The sequence below is a fragment of the Tremella mesenterica genome (genome assembly GCF_000271645.1).
Source record: "Tremella mesenterica DSM 1558 unplaced genomic scaffold TREMEscaffold_1, whole genome shotgun sequence".
NCBI classification, from domain to species: Eukaryota; Fungi; Basidiomycota; class Tremellomycetes; order Tremellales; family Tremellaceae; genus Tremella; species Tremella mesenterica.
Window position 1 is genome coordinate 852,459 of NW_006711225.1, and position 17,181 is coordinate 869,639.

At 50.5% G+C, this 17,181-nt stretch overlaps 4 protein-coding genes across 4 annotated transcripts; 3 read left to right on the forward strand and 1 right to left on the reverse strand.

Moving 5' to 3' along the window:
* The first annotated feature begins 283 nt into the window (after window positions 1-283).
* TREMEDRAFT_36453 (uncharacterized protein) lies at window positions 284-1,292 on the forward strand. Its single transcript, XM_007000760.1, has 2 exons — window positions 284-378; window positions 456-1,292. Exon 2 carries the CDS (start codon window positions 841-843, stop codon window positions 1,237-1,239), a length of 399 nt encoding a protein of 132 aa, XP_007000822.1. The 5' UTR covers window positions 284-378; window positions 456-840; the 3' UTR covers window positions 1,240-1,292.
* Window positions 1,293-7,756: 6,464 nt separating this feature from the next.
* TREMEDRAFT_58274 (uncharacterized protein) lies at window positions 7,757-8,382 on the forward strand (the record flags this gene model as incomplete). The annotated part of the gene is made up of 2 exons (XM_007001146.1): window positions 7,757-8,245; window positions 8,266-8,382. 2 exons carry the CDS (start codon window positions 7,757-7,759, stop codon window positions 8,380-8,382), a joined length of 606 nt encoding a protein of 201 aa, XP_007001208.1.
* Window positions 8,383-14,357: 5,975 nt separating this feature from the next.
* Window positions 14,358-14,917, forward strand: TREMEDRAFT_58276 (uncharacterized protein; the record flags this gene model as incomplete). The annotated part of the gene is made up of 3 exons (XM_007001147.1): window positions 14,358-14,646; window positions 14,687-14,802; window positions 14,864-14,917. 3 exons carry the CDS (start codon window positions 14,358-14,360, stop codon window positions 14,915-14,917), a joined length of 459 nt encoding a protein of 152 aa, XP_007001209.1.
* Window positions 14,918-15,280: 363 nt separating this feature from the next.
* Window positions 15,281-16,715, reverse strand: TREMEDRAFT_58277 (uncharacterized protein; the record flags this gene model as incomplete). Its single annotated transcript, XM_007001148.1, has 5 exons — window positions 15,281-15,682; window positions 15,723-15,897; window positions 15,939-16,138; window positions 16,182-16,510; window positions 16,595-16,715. 5 exons carry the CDS (start codon window positions 16,713-16,715, stop codon window positions 15,281-15,283), a joined length of 1,227 nt encoding a protein of 408 aa, XP_007001210.1.
* Between the last annotated feature and the right edge of the window lie 466 nt (window positions 16,716-17,181).

Genomic DNA, 17,181 nt, shown 5'->3' on the forward strand with positions numbered 1-17,181 from the left:
GCTACATATATACTCACAACGACGCAACCTCATCCAAACACCAGTCACAAGCACCACTAGGACAGTCCACTCATACGCACAAGCAGCTCATTACAATGAATACAAACTCGAGACAAATGTCAATCAGTGACCGGAATCTTGGCCCCGCGTGAGTCGCCTCTCCTGAAGCCATCTGCTCTCTGGCTGACTTTACAGCCGCGCCCTGGGAAGCGCTGGCGAAGGGGCACCCGATCTCCCTCTCCTGTTCTCCGTATTCACACTTGATTCTCCTTTTAACTCTGCCCCACTGGCCATCGCCCGGACGGGTGGCTCGGGCGGTCAGGTCTTCGTGTACGCCGAAGAACGATCCTCCACGGCGTTCGCCGGGGGTGGCCGGCAGTGGCTTTGACATGAGCAGGGGGAATGCACCTGCCGTGAGTTTTATTTCATTTCAAATCTGCTCAGAGTGCTGATAGTATTCACAGGACTTGGTCGGAGGGTCATCAAGGATCTTGAGAGAGTCTTTGTCGTCCTACCTGCTTCCAGTCTCTCAGCCTTCGCCCGGATCTCTTCCCTCGGTCCACGAACACCTGCTCACGCCGCCTTCGTCCTACCCACTCCATCCCACTCCTCACATTAGTCGTGCTTCAACCTCGCATGTCAGCTTACCCCTTACTCCTACTTCGTCGTTCACTGGTTCTTCCCACGAACATACATCTATCCCATCGACCCACAAATCTGCTACGATTACTCCCATCCGTCATCGGGCTACCGTTCCCTTCATCTCCATCCTCTTCCCCTACCAAGCGTCTTTCGTGGATATCTACTCTCATCCTCTCGACGTGGTGACTCCACCTCATAATGTACTCAGCGGTTTCATATTCGATCACCCCACCGCTGGGCGTCATGTCTTCATACCACTCGCCGCTCAAATCTTCGCCGTTTCCGCTCGCCCTGAGACCCTTGGCGCCAACTTTTCAGAAGTTTTGCGTCCCTACGATCCGATGCGACTATCGACTTCTCCATCAGGACTGGTTGCCGACGTATCTGCATTGGATCTCCGGGAAAGCCTCACGGCGTTGCTTGATCTCGCGTCCGATCAACTCGAGGGTAAACTCCTTGTGCTTGTGCTCGACAGGTCCGAGGCAGATACACAGAGTCTCGGTCAGATGCTACATTCGCTCATGTACGTTGGAGGCCAAGTCGTTGGACCTGGCGGGCTGGCAGGAGGTTTGGAATGGGATCGGGAGCGGTGGGTAATGGTGGCAATGGAGCTGTAGAGTATAATCCTGTGATACATCCAGGTTGCTGCTACGGAGGTCAGTCTCTGACATAGCGCCTCACTGACGCAGCTCTCACGTTCTACACTCATGATCGACTCTGTCCCTTGGCGTGAAGGAATCCCAACCACTAACTTCTCCTCAGCAACCAACATGACATATACGACCATCGAACACCCCCATACGGCTCGAGACGACGAACCTCGGAACGACACGCTCGTACACCATCTCTCTTTCCCTCGCGGCCATTCGAGATCCAAAATCTGCTCTTAGCAACTTGCTTAAATGTCCGTTGCCACATTTTCGTCTGTCTATTCATTGATCACCACTCGGAGCTCGAGCCTCCCTTGTGTCGACGTTTACGATACAGGACCACCCCAGCCATACGGGTGGGCCATGCCAAAAACATCGATCCTTTTAGCAACGGCCGCCTTCGATTCTCGCCCTCCTTTCTGATCGCTAAATGCGGGGGCTTAACTCCTATGATTGGCTTCTTACTGTCTCCTCATATCACCCTCTCTGACCCTAAACATCGTTCTCATCCCCTTCGATGTCTCATCATCAAAATATAACTGATTTCCCCCCTGATATGTCAGCTTTCACTCAGGATTCCTCTCGAACACACCCTGACTCGATTCAGTACCAAGAATCTTCCTATGAAACCATCGCGCCAAAACTGAACCTCCAGGACAGCGAGCAGCCATACATGTACAACCAGGGTTTTGAATCATTTGATGTCGCTTATGGAAGCCATGGCGGCCGAATGATGCCCTCGCAGGACCACCGCCTCGACCGCCAAGTCGGCTATAGTAACATTTCTCGCCACAACAATCATTCTTTCACGCATGGTTTCCTCCCAGACCCAGTGACGGACCCCGGGTATACGGGCAACACCAGAGACTTTGGAGTCCCGTTTGACCCGTTTGACAGGTCACTCACAGGCGTAGCTACGGCATCCGCCGTATTGCCGGGAGGGTGGGACCTCAGTCATTCAACTCCATCGATAAACCACGGTGTCAATATCATGACTGATGAGTTCGGATATAGAATCGATTCAAACACGCCAACCAGTAATTCTTCTTTTCAGTTACCTTTGAAAAATGACTTCCATCACAGTTATGTCCCGACTGTGCAAACGGAAACAAATCAGACGGGATCCTCTACACCCCCCGTCAGTAGGGTCCCGTCACCTGCTCATGGGGAACCTACGCTCCGGGCTTCTCGCAGGCGTGATCCTATTCCTCGGAAGGTGTCATCTAACTCTCGCACGAAGAAGCAGCGTGTGGACCCTCTCGACCCCTCCACTTGGTTCGTGACCATTACGAATATGCTTACTGATCCCAAGCACTGGCAAATTGGCCAAGATCAAGATCGTTTGTACTTGGTATCAGGGGTGACTGGAGAACCTATAGCTGATTATCAATCATTCCGGGCATTCACCAAGTTGTCAGGACGTGACTTGCTGAAATCCTGGAAATTGTCTGCTAGTATTGCTGGACCCATAGGAAGCCCATTCAAAACCCAAAGATCCCGTGCATGGCACGAAGTTGCTGGCAAGGCATTAGCAGAGTGGTATGTCCTTGAGGTTGACAGAAGTCATTGCCAAGACCCAGTAGAATTTGCAAAATTACAAAACATGACCATACAAGATGCACTGCAGTCAATGCATTGTGAAGGATCTCCTCTAAATGGAAGGTTCAGATTGGCTGACCTGATTGATAAATCCAGGCAGAAGCTCATAGAAGCAGGAGAGATCAGGATTGGCGAGTATACGTTCACCCCTCTGCCTGGGGCTGCCGAATGGGATATAAAGAAACTCTTGCCTGTTAACAGATCAACTTATGATTTCAGTTTGATTTAGGTGTTGCCATGTTGCTCTTTGACATCACATGTCACCTTGTCATGAGCTATCACGGATGATTTAGACTTTGGGGTCAAAGGCAACCAATCTTCACATTTTACATGTCACCGTCTGTTTTTACCTGTTCTCTCATTCATCCCATCTGCCTATAGACCCTCATAAATAGCAGTATCCATCTGATGCATCCTTGTCAGCCCATGATATCCCTACTGCATCTGGACTCTCACATTGTATATACTCTTATGAGGTCAAACATATCGGGAATTGTGACATAACGTGTTTCATCGTCAAAGGCACCACTGCTCTTCTCCATCGACCTTTCTCTCCCTACACTTACCTATCAACATTTACCATTCTTTATCCTTCTTTTGGCAGAGAGTCAGTCCAGGTTCGTAGTCTCATCTTCTGAATCGGGGATCTTTGAGTGTGCTAACTTTTGTCTAGACTCTTTCCCGTCTGTGAGCGGCAACGTCATACTACTATTCTTCGAATCATGAACGAGAATTACTCTCTGGCGGCCTCACCATTCACGTACCAACCTTCTCAACCTGATCTTCCGTATCCTCGTTCCGACTATGTGTCCATATCTTCCAATCGTTCATGCAGAAACTACCTGTAAGCTGTTAGAGTTGACACTGGCCAAGAGGAATGGTCAAAGCTTCCTCAATGGAGATTCATGGAATATACGGGGTAAGTAATCAGCCTCGACCCAATCCTCGCATTTCTATGAGTCTCTATCCGTCTTCTTCATGTAGTTGGACGCGAATGCGTATGCAGAGGGACAGGATACGATAAGGACCATGGATATCCACTTCGTCGGAGACAGTGAATGGAAACTCCCGCCTTCTCGTCGACATCCTTTCGAGTCGACATCCTTTCGAATCGATATTTTGGCCGGCCATACATCTCATTCGTTCCTTTCAACCGTCAGACTAGAAGGCAAAGTTTTCGAGGCCAGGATGTCCATTCGAATCTCGATAAGGTTGGTTGAATCTGTTCATCGGCCGTGCTTCATCCTGATTTGGCTGACATTTGCAGTAAACGAGAATTTTTGATCACCTTCCCTACGAACTTATCATTATGGAGCAGTCTGGCGATCTCCAATCCCAATACCCATACGAATACTTTTACCAGAACTATGATCTAAATATGACTCGACACCCTATTACGGCGCATTGGCGATATTCTGTGAACCACTCGGCAAGGAATACCGGGATGTTGGACGACCCCGCTCAGGTTTCTCAAACACACTTAGAGCAGACCTTCCCTATCAACCATCACATCTCGACTGTTTACCGCCATCACTGCGGTGAGCTTCTGATGGGCAGTCGTGGGATGTGGGGAATCCATCCAAGATCAACTTTCATGTTGGATCCTGCATTGGTAGAAGTTTCAGCGGTCCAAAACCCTTCCCGTGGTGAATTCTTCCCCGGGCCAGTCGGGTATGGACAAGACCCTAGCCCACATATCATGACGAACGCGTGGATAACACCAACAGAAACCGCAGATATCCGCTTCCAACACCCCCACCTTGACGCGGATCTCCCCAATGCTTCACTCCCCACCAGCTCCGAATTGTCTAATCAGATCGTGTCATACTCGGATGCTATGGACCACGTATACTCCACCCCTGTATCATCGACCACCCCCATATCATGCGACAAAGCAACTCCTATCAATAATGTCCCAACGATTCCGGAGTCATCAAATGAAGAAGGGGTGACGATGCAACCACATGTCAAAGATATCATGTCGGAAAATTCTCATGTTACTCCAACTTCATCACTATCTCGCAGTCGCAGGGCGTTTCATCCCTATCACAAACCTGGTCTCAGAAGGACTGCAAAGGCGCCTGACCAATTGAACAGGACTTCCGAAGTAGTACTCGACTCGCCCACTCCTGTTTGCTCGGGCCGTTCGACTGTCAAAGAGGAGCGTCAATGGGACGTTGGACGTTGGTCAAAGACGTTTCGAAACATACGCCAAGCAGGAGATCTCTTCTCCGAGGTACCCTTGTACCGTATGCGAAACAAATGCCCCGAACCTCATAGTCTCAGCTTTCGAAAGTTAGCCGCGCTTTGGCACAAGAGTTTGATGACGATAATGAAAAAGACCATTGTCATATCCGACAGTTTTTTCAGGCCTCAAGAGCGTCAAGCGGTACGGGAAGAAGCGGTATCTATGGTTGCAGCAAGATGGTATGCTAACGAGGTCGCCTTAGCCTGTACTCAGGATCCTGAGGCGTTCCTGACTTTGTGGAAGACGCCTGTGAGTGAAGCATTGACGAGGATGCAGGAAGAAGGCTCAAACTTGCGTGATAGGTTCACGTATCAGGGTTTGGTGGGAAAGCTGTATCATGAGCTTACCAAAGGCATAATGGTGAGTGACCGTCAAGTGAGTCTTGAATCGGTTTCTGTTGGCAAGAAGTCTTGAGATTGTTGATTAGCAAGAATGTCTAACCACTTGATTTGATTATCTGACGAACGATTGTGTTACTTACCGTCGTAGTCGTCGTTGACCACGACATGTATGCCTTCTTAGAGCATGATCCGGAATGCATATTTAAGAGAATCAGTGCGAAATGTATTGACCGTGATGATGAGATGAGTTTGTAGACTTGTTTCTGGCTCACTTACAACAGTGCCCTCGTAATATTATACTGAGCTAACATCATTGTTAATGATACATCTGCACATTGTATATATGGCCTCTCTGATCGGACAGTATCACCGGAACGAAGGTGGAGGAAATCGTACGCATTCGAAGTTGGACCCACGGATAGAAGGCATCGAAAGGATTTCCAATTGCTCGGATAAGCAGTGAGGTGAGCAAAGATGACGTGTCCCCGCCTGCCGTCATTGATCACATTAAACATCTCCTGGCTTGTGCGCAACAACTTCCATTGTATCGCAAGCCCGTCCACGTCCATCCATAGCTGATGCATGACAGAGTCTGATACGCGTTTTGACCCATACGGTCATTCCATCTGGAGAACAAGGGTGATGTCCTTCCTGACCAACAAAGGAGACGTACATGAAGGGCGCTGATCAGGTAGTCTCAGGTGTATTGTGCATTGCTGACTTTGAAGTTGTCATCACGATCATGTATAGTAGACAGAAACACATCACTTCAGAAGAATTCCGTTTTTCTTTCTTATTCATCTTCAATTGAGCTTACCATAGGTACGCTTGTCTTTGAGGTTATGGACCCTCTTTATGGCACCTTTGATTTTTCAACAGATGGATATGAACATGCTCACCAAGAGGGGGTTCAACCATCTGTCCTGCCTTCCTCCATCAATCAAAGTCCAGAGGAATGGGCTGTGATGTACCAACAAACGCAAGACCATACTTCTCCTCAAGACCAATCCATCAATGTTAAGCAACCGCTGGGTTCTTTTGGGGATTCTCAGCCAGTAGAAATGGAATTCAACTGGGACATTGAAGGGAGAGAAATGATGGAAGAGTTATTGAATGATGAAGATATGACGTGGTTGACAAGTCAGAGTGCTTCTCAAGTGGAAGATACAGAGATGGTTTCCCCCCCTGATGCTGTCCAACTGCACGACATTTTGACCCCGCAAAACAGCCCACCTTCAGGAAGTGAAAACTCAAACAATTTCAACTTTGAAGGGGCGAATAATGAATTTACCCTGCCATTGTGGTCTTACCTAGGTGATGTTGAAGAAATGAATGAAGACAATGAAAATACATCTGATTCTGATCAAACGATAAAACAAACACCAACCTTTGAACATCACAATACCAACTATCATGATCCTTCCTCTGGCTTGTTTTCTTCTGTATGTCACGAACTACGTCGTGACACCTCGATTACTCCACCAACAATGACCCTCCTTTGGCCATCAAAACCCCATCACGCCTTAACCTCTTTACTCTACACGTAACTCAGGACTTCTGACACCAAGTACGGCGAAGTTAGACGGGGTTAGGCTAAGTAGGGACAATGGGAGCAGAAGTACGGCGATGTTAGGCGGGGTTAGGCTAAGTAGGGACAATGGGAGCAGAAGTGCGGCGATGTTAGGCGGAGTTAGGCTAAGTAGGGACAATGGGAGCAGAAGTGCGGCGATGTTAGGCGGAGTTAGTCGAAGGAGGAAGAGGATGGCCGAGGGCTCGGGGAAGTTGGACGAAGTGCGTTGAAGTACGTCAAAGCGCGAGAGGGTTGGATGAACGTCTAGGAGGAGTAGATAATATTAGCTGAGAAGATCGCTGAAGTTCTTCAGCGATCCTTGATTGTTGTCAGTAGTAAAAGACAGATAGAGATAGCTATAAATCAAGATACATCGCCATCAGTAGATCAAAACCCTAGTTAGAGTAACTACGCCGAAGTACGCCGTAGTTACACCCCTTTCGACGTCTGCGCCCTCCTGGTTGGGTGAGACATCGACTCAGAGCGTGAAGTTAGCCGAGGTTCGTCGACCGTCGGTCTATTAAGAAGTAGTTGTTCGACGGCCGTGACACTGTACCAGAACCCAAAGCAAAGCAGTCGGGCGCGAGACTCAATGAGTACGAAGATATTATGGAACCAGAAAGGAGAGTTACGCGAGGCATGAGTAGGGATGGAGACAGGATGGAAGAGAACGAGAGCAGAACAAAGGAAAGGAAAGGGAATACCAATGTCAGATTGGAACCCACAGGAATGGACAAAAGTACACAGTCTCATTCGACATAACAAATGGGTCAGACCTTGTGGTAGACCAGGTACAGCGACTTTGTACAAGATCGATCGCAATTGGAGACCCGTTCCTCATCTAGACAGCTTTTTTGCACTCTCGCGCTCCATCGATGACAGGTTAACAGAGTGGGCTATGAACAATTTGAACGTCGAGGTAGTAGAGGTGATGAATGATACTGACTCTGAAGAGCAGAAGAGAAAGGCAAGAGAGACCATGACGTCAACTGTTATGACTGATTGGTACGTCAATGAACTTATCCTGGCGGAGAGACAAGATGCGGTGACCCTGATTTCTTTGAGTGAAGTAAAGGTGGAGCATGTATTATTGATTTTGCAGAATACAACTTTATCAGGTAGGTTCACGTGGGAAGGATTGAAATCAACTCTGAGGAATGCTGCGATATTTGAAGGAATATACAATGGAGCAAAGGTCAGTTTGAAGGAATCAAGCGTCTAGATCTAGGTCTAGTCGATGAGGAGAAGGCGTATGAACGTGTCAGAAACTGTGTACCCCTTATAAGGGAACTCGACATGTACCAGGCAGATGTCGAGTATTGGGCCTTTTAGCGACGACGTTATGATGCAGGTCCCTCACTGCATTCATGACAGAATGAACGTGATTGAGATTTGATTCCCCATTGAGAAAGTGAAGCCATGATCTGGGTCCCCAGCTCATACTACTCATGTTATCCGCGTGATTGTTAAAGATCTTCAGATCATTCTTTCATTATCATGATACAACATCTCACATCTATAATATATACACGAGAACCAAAGTAATCGGTGGACACATAACCATGTGGCATCCACGTGCCAAAGGCTTGGCTCGCGCGCCTGAAAATTTTGCCTCCGAGCTCAACCCCTCACCCCTACAAGTATAACCGACAACCCTGAGTGGTCCACTCTCCCATCAACGCAATTGCCAATCATCTCTCACGAACCCTCACTTGACCAGCTGCATCTCATCACACATACCATGCCAGTCAGACGAAGGCCACCGCCTCACCGCATCCGCAGTAGACCGTCCCGATATTCACCTGACTTTGACGAAAATGTCGCCCAACGTCGTCGCCAGGCTCAGCAGAACCGGCAACGTTCACAGCGACGTCGACGGGCTCTCGAAAGGGTTCAGCCTCCACCAGTCATAGAAGTAGAACCAGATGAATGGAGAGCCAGTGAAGCTGCTGCACGCCGCCATGCTCAAGCCCAGCCATCCATCCTCGGGGAGAGTGTCCCAGTCCAGCACGCCCGTCTCCCTTGGGGCACACAACCGCTCCTTCCTCTCACACCACACCGACATTATCTTGGTCGCATGAATGCCGTTTGCCCCTGTTGCCAAGCTTACCTTTGGCCCCAAGAGGCCTCAACCAACCCTCCGGTGAACACGTTCTCACCTTTCCGTCTCTGCTGCAAGTTCGGTCGAGTCGACCTCCAGCCTTTCCCATCTCCACCGCCTCTCCTTGATTACCTCCTTTCAGCAACTGGTCCCGGTGAGTGACTGAAGGATCAGGTGGAGGATAGGGCTGACGGTCTCTCAGATGCACGGCTTGCACGGCACTTCCGTACAAACATACGCTCGTACAACAATGCCCTCGCCTTCATGTCCACAGGAGTACGTAAGGATCCCATCATGCACACACCCGGCGTTCCTCTCTTCAAGATCCAAGGACAACTGTGTCATCGAATCGGTCCACTTTTGCCGAATGAGGGATCCGAGCCTCGCTTCCTCCAGGTCTACATCTCGGATAACTCTTTGGTTCAGCAAGCTGCACGTCGAACCGGGCAAGCACCAGACGGCGCTGTTGACCCCGACCTCATGCTGCAATTATCGGCAATGGTGGAGCAGAACAACTGTTGGGCTCAGCTTCTTCTGTCTGCCCGTGAACGTCTTGAAGCACTCCCGCCTGGTGTGACCGCCAACCTTCAGATCTCAACCATCGAGCCGTGGTCGGCGGACCCTCGTCGGTACAACAAGCCTAGAGCAAAGGAGGTTGGAGCCATAGTGGTTGAGGGCAGTGAAGCAGGGAGTCATCGAAGTTTCACCGTCCACCATCGAGCAGGTGGGAGGGGTCTGCAGGAGGTCAACGAGGACTTCTCGGCATACCTCCCTTTGAGATTTGTCCTCATTCTCCCCTTTGGGACACACGGCTGGTGTCGCACGTTACCTCAAGGACCTCTGCATGGTTTTGCTCACAACGTTGAACCTCCAAATGGTCAGTGGGCTCTTCTCACCTCAGCTCAGGTCCACAGCTGACAGAGCAGTCAGCAACAACACTGTCTCACTCCGTCTCTGGCATGCTTTCCATCTCTTCACACGCCAACACCAGCCTCTTTCTGCTCTGCACCGAGCAGGGATGCTATTTCAGGAATGGGTTGTTGATGCGTATGCGGTGGTAGAACAGAAACAGCTGCGCTGGCTCAGGAACAACCAAGCGGAGCTCAGGATGGAGTCCTACAACAATCTGCGACTGGCCATTGAGGACGGCATCAACACCAGCCGAATTGGCATCCGAACCATCCTTCCCGCTTCTCATGTCGGCAGTCCGCGATATATGTACCAGACGTATCAGGACTGCATGGCCATAGTCCGCTTCCACGGCAAGCCTACTCTCTTTCTCACCATGACAAGCAACCCAAATTGGACAGAGATCCGAGAACAGCTTGGCCCAGGTCAGGCGACCCACGACCGACCAGACTTGATGGCAAGAGTTTTCCGCCTCAAGCTGACCTCCCTTATGTCTGATCTTGTGAAAAACAACACCTTTGGTCGGGTCCTCGCTTGGACGTATGTCGTTGAATATCAGAAACGGGGTCTGCCACATGCCCACATCCTACTCGTCCTCCATCCAGACAACCGCCCGTTGACAGCGGCAGATGTGGATTCCTTCGTCTCTGCTGAGCTGCCAGATCAGCAAGAACAACCCATGCTTTGGTCCACTGTCACAAGCTGCATGCTGCATGGTCCATGCGGCCCGGTAAACCCATCCTGTCCTTGTATGACGTCAGGCCAGTGCAAGTCCAGGTATCCTCGACCCTTCCAGGACGAGACAAGTTTGGGTGATGACGGTTATCCGACCTATCGCCGAAGACGGGACGGCAGGACGGTGGAACGGGATGGTTTCACATTCACCAACCAATGGGTGGTCCCCTATAATCCACTCCTCTCAATGAAGTACGACTGTCATCTCAATGTTGAGATAGCTTCAGCTTTTGCGGCGGTCAAGTACCTTTTCAAGTATGTGTATAAAGGAGGCGACCGGTCGGCCTTTGTCATCCATGAACCAGGTGATCCGGTGGATGAGATCTGTCACGGCCGTCGAGCAACTTCTTCCTTATAGACCGACGGTCGACGAACCTCGGCTAACTTCACGCTTCTGAGTCGATGTCTCACCCAACCAGGAGGGCGCAGACGTCGAAAGGAGTGTAACTACGGCGTACTTCGGCGTAGTTACTCTAACTAAGGCTTTGTTCTATTGATGGCGATGTATCTCGATGTATAGCTATCTCTATTTGTCTTTTACTACTGACAACAATCAAGGATCGCTGAAGAAGTTCAGCGATCTGTAAACTATCTATACTACTCCTCTCTTCTCATAGAACGTCCCTCAACTCCTGCACTGCCTCACGCTCAGTCCTCTTCGTTCAACTTTGCCGTACCTCGCCGTATCCCCGATATCCTACTCCGCTCACCTCGACTAACTTCGCCTAACTTCCCCTGTTCTGCTCTCCCTCGGTTCCCTTCCCCTAACTTCGCCGTAGTTCTCCGCTAGGCGGGGTTATCGTGACAAATACCCTCTTGGTTCTCGTAACTTCGCCGTAGTTGGTCTCAGTGGTTCGAGTGGAGGTTGGTGGTGGTGAAAAGGAAGGTCGGTGATGGTGAAAGGAAGGTCGGTGATGGTGAAAGGAGGGTCGGTGATGGTGGTTGTCAGGGATGTTACGACGTAGTTCGTGACAAGATCTCGGATTACCTTGACGGACGTTACATCTCCCCGGCAGAGGCTTGCTATCGCCTCTTTGCTTTTGAAATCTCTGAACACTCTCCTTCTGTCACCCGCCTTGTGGTACACACCCCTGGAGACCAACCTGTTCTCTTTCGACCCACAGCCAACGCTCGTGCCTCTTTGCTTGATGTCCGCCAGTCAATGCTCGAGGCGTTCTTCACATTCTGCAGCCATCATCCTGACGAGACACGCACACTCCTCTACCCCGACGCTCCTTCCCTCCTCACGTGGCACAAATCGTTGGGTGAATGGAAAACAAGGGGCTTGGCAGCCAGACGCAGCATTGGGAGAGTTGTGTATGTTCCTCACGCTCAGGAAGAGGTGAGTGTCTGTCTCATATGAAAGTGGCTGTTTGCTGACTCTGCAGAGATTCTACCTCCGCATGCTCCTGTACCACGTCCCCTCCCCAAAGTCTTACCTGTTCCTTCGCTCCGTGAATGGTACGGTGCATGCCACATTCAAGATGGCCTGTGAAGCCCTTGGGCTTCTTGAGAGCGACAGGGAATATGACCTTTGCCTTGACGAAGCGGCAACCTTTCAGTCAGCTCAAGCTCTCCGAATGTTGTTTGTGACCACCCTTATCCACAGCTCGCCCAACGATCCCCGAGGGCTTTTCGACCGTCACCGTGAAGACCTGTTTGACGACTGCAGATACCGCTTGAGGACCCATCATGGGATCCCAGAACCCACAGACGAGGATGTAGAGGCTCTTGGCCTAGGGTTGCTCTCGAGGCTCGCGGAGCAGCATGGGAGATCTATGACCGACCTGCAGCTACCTGAACCTCCAGCTCACCTGGCTTATCTGGAAGTTTTATCGATCATCCGGGAAGAACGCCAGTACAATGAACAGCAGCTCCAGGAGCAGATTGCGGCTGCCAGAGAAGTGATGAATGAGGAACAGCGTTGGGCCGTGGATCAAGTGAAGGAGGCGGTGGAGAGAGGGACAGGCGGACTGTTCTTCCTTGATGGACCTGGTGGCACAGGAAAGACATTTGTGGAACAGATCTGTCTTGCTGAGGTCAGAGTGCAAGGAAAGATAGCGCTTGCGGTGGCATCTTCTGGAGTCGCTGCTCTGCTCCTTCCAGGTGGACGAACAGCTCACTCTCGCTTTAAAATCCCAGTCCAGACGGGTCCTGAATCCACCTGCCCGGTCAGTGCTCAGTCTGCTCTGGCAGAATTGTTCAGGCAGACAGACCTCATTGTATGGGACGAAGCGGTGATGCAGCATTGTCACTGTTTTGCAGCGGTGGATCGGATGCTGCAGGATTGCAGAGAGGATTCAGCACCATTTGGAGGGATCACAGTCGTCTTTGCAGGTACGTTCTTCAGACAAGTTTGGTTGATGTGACACTAATTCATCAGGTGATCTGCGCCAGTGTCTCCCTGTCATTCCCAAAGCGACTCGCGGCCAAATCATCAACGCTACCATCACCCATTCGTCTTTCTGGTCTGTGGTCACCCTTCTCCCATTGCGACAAAACATGAGGCTGATGGCTGACCATGTGGATGAAGCAAGGAGGTCATTTGCCAGATGGCTTGTGACAGTTGGTGACGGCCAAGCAGAAACTGTGGGTGGGATGATCTCTCTACCACCTGATATTGTCCTTGGCGCTGGCTCTACCAGGCTTGATCTGATCAACACCATCTACAACCGGGTGCCAAATTTGGATCCCACCGAAACGGGAGACCTTGGCAGATACTTCAGCCAACGAGTCATCTTAGCCCCCCATAACACTTCGGTTGACGCCACCAACCAGATGGTTCTTGAAGACTTTCCAGGTGAAACAGTTACTGCCCTATCGGCCGACACAGCACTCCAGGAGAACGGTATGCCTGGGGACCTGCCTGAAGAATACCTCAACTCTCTCCAGCCATCAGGATTCCCGCTCCACCGAATGTCTCTCAAAGTGGGTGTCCCCCTCCTCTTACTGCGTAACCTTGCCCCCGGAGACGGCTTGTGTAATGGTACCCGCCTCCTCCTGGTCCACATTGGTAGGCGTGTGCTCCAATGCCTGATACTAGGTGGAACACATGATGGCTCCTTCGTTCTCATCCCCAGGATCCGGCTGAACACCAATCCCGGGGTGGATCTACCCTTCACTCTGTCTCGCCGACAATTCCCCATCCGGCTTGCGTTTGCCATGACCATCAACAAGGCGCAGGGACAGTCACTACCATTTGCTGGGCTCGACCTCACTGTCCCTTGTTTTGCCCACGGGCAGTTGTACGTTGGTCTGTCTCGGTCTACATCACCCCAGAGCTTGAAGATACTCCTTCCGGACGGACAAACAGGCACCCCAAACATTGTGTATCGTGAAGTCCTCCAGGCTGCCGGATTAGGTGGGTCATGAGGTGGAAGGTTTCTGTAATTCAAGCATACGTCTCAGACAGACAAGAACAGTGACCGCATTGGGTAAACCCCACCGAAAGATGTCTCAGACTGGCCAGCCATTTGTCTTGACAACTCGATCAGCTGGATGTGATATAACCCATTGCAACGCAACCCACTTCTTCCATTGATCCCAGACAAACACCAATACAATGGCCGCCCCTGCTCCCAATCACTCTTGTCGTGTTTATGGTCCTCTCCTCATTGCTGGAGACCATGTGTCTCCGGTGAGACCCAGGCAACATCGCTTCCTCTGCAACCTCGATCTGCTTACCGATGCTGTGGTCCATCCGGTCAATGTCCACTACTTCACCATGGACCCACCAGTGACCGACGAGGTGGTGGCATTCTGGGGATCGCTCGCTCATGATGGCTCGGTCCAGGCCGAGATGGACATCTTTGCATTTACCATGGAGCGTTTCCGCTGGGCAGATGTCAATGGTGAGCGTCATCACCATCCACTGGCTGTTGCTGACTGCAGACGAAGATTATCTTCAGCATGTCCCTGGTGGCCGACGTCTGATGGTCAATGCCCAAGGTGCCGTTGAAGCGAGCAATGTGGATCGTACATTCACCTTGGCGGGTCAGGTATGGGGGGTGAGTTCACTGCTTGGTGTTATGTGATTTGATCTTCTGCTCATCACGCACAGAATGGAAGGATGAACACCTTCCGCATAAGAGTTTGGATCCCGGACAGCCCACGCTGGGGTAATGTCCCTCTACCCGCCCAATCCCAGGTTGTTGGGGTCCTTGGTGAAATCATCCGCCGTGAACCTGGTGGCATGTATGTCATTGAGCTACTCGACATCTCTCTTCCCGGTCGCCAGCAGGTCCCAGGTCATAAGAGTGTCCCCAGCACACCCTCTCCTGCAAAACGTACTCGTTACAACACTCGCGGCAACAACCCGGTCGAGCGCTCCGCTGCAGAAGAGACTTTCCAAGAAAGTTCCAGCGAAGCAGGACCATCGGGTTCAAAGTCGTGAGGACAGGAGTTATGTGGAGAAAACAGGGTGCTAAGGATCCTATTAGTTATTGCGTAGTGTGAGATACATGAATCACCTATTGTCTACATATTCTACGTGATACCTATGCAGTGATCAAACTCTTCATCAGCCCAAGCCTTGCGCATCACACTGGTAGACCTGTCTGAGACGAAGAATGTGTAGGGTACTCTTTTTGCTCCAGAGGTGATAGGGGATACAGAGTGGAGGAGGATTTTGCTGCGGAACATGAAAACATCACCTGGTTTCAAGGGTAGCTTCAGTCCCAACTGTGGTATCTCCATCACCCCTTCATCGTCGCCCCACTCGCCATCTCCAGTCACAAGGATGACAGTGTAAAAACTGTCATCATCTTCAGAGTCGTAGTGCCAGGTAGAGGATGTGCCCTCATTGACAGCAACCATGCTGTTGAGGCCAAGCTTGAGCTGTCTAGCAGCAGAATCATCAATGACTTGCCCATGAGCAATCACTCTCGCCTGAAGTTAGCTTGATTCCAAATGTCCAAAGGGTACTGACTTTGCTACCTTTTGCAGCCGCTTTCTCCTCGTCTTTTGCACGTTGTGCCAGGTTCTGAACTTGTGACGCTTTGGCTAGATCATGGGAAATCGTCCGCATGCGTTGAGCAGTCTCTGAGTCGACATCTTTTAGTTTGTTGTACAATGTGCCACCCATTGCACGACGTAAGGCGGCACTATGGGTCAGAAGAAGGACTAGGTACACAAGCTGACTCACAGAAGACCCTTCACCGCTTCGGCTTGGACTGCTGTGAGACACTTGTCACCATTCAGCTTTGTCGGATGTGCGACGGACGAGTGATGCTGAGTGTCTTTTGAGGCAAAGATATACCACTCGTAGCCAGACCAGATACCCAGATGGTACGCATGGTGGTCCGGGTTTCTAAGGTCCTTGACAGTCTTAGGTTTCAAGCCGGACTGTGTATCAGTACGAGAGCCCACATTCAGTGACTGCACTTACAGCAAGAACGTCCTCATACGCGGCCATGATGTCCTTCAAATACTTCCCATCAGGTTTGAAAAACCGTCTGAAAAAGATGACGAGGTTGTCCGGGTTACCTTCTGTGGGATCGGGGTGACTGATCCTGAAGTCTCGGTCGCCAATCTTATGTTCAGCCGGTTTATCAATGGCATCTTCAGGTTGGATGCCCGATCGTGCAAGTGAACCTTGGAGGTCTTCATATACGTTTGTGAAATCGTGGACCCTCTTCTGCCCGTCCTCACTTTCTTTGAGTTGAGGGGTGCCGGAGTGTAGGATATCGTGCTTTGCATACCGGACACCATAATGGGCTGACTGTCAATGTCATTCTTGCCATTGGGAAGTCGGGGCACTCACACACTGGATGGTTGCGTCTCAGACGTTCACCTACAGACGCCTGACTGCCTTTACCCGCTCGAGTACGCTGTTTTTTCCTTGGACGCTTCTTTCCCTTTTGGCTCCTCCTTTTTTTCTACAAGTCAGCATCTGCAGATAATGTGTAAAAAATTTCGGCATAGTTTCCCCCTGCATAAATAGATGACATGTGACAAAATGTGTGTGGACAGTGTTAGCCGATAGAATCGGGCCAGGACGGCCGAACCGCCGTTAGAATTACCCCTTCCGTCGAATATTTCTCCGTTCAACTTATCCTCTGAACTTTATTCGATCGTCTCTGGTTTTATGCGTGTGAGTGGAATGTGATAAGTATAGAGACATGTAGAATTGATGCATGCTCTTTTTCCCCTCTGTATTATCATCTAATATTAGCAAACAGATTAACAGTCGGAAGTCACATACCTTCTGTGTATAACAAAGGCAAGTTCCCATTTCTAACTCTCCTCATAATGACCTCCGTGTCGTCTAAGATCTCTCTTGAGAACCACCCAAAGTTATCCCACGATCCAGCATCGTATGCTCCGTGGAGGAAGTCGATCGAGGTGTATCTACAGATAGGTGACGTGTGGAATATCGTCACAGGTAA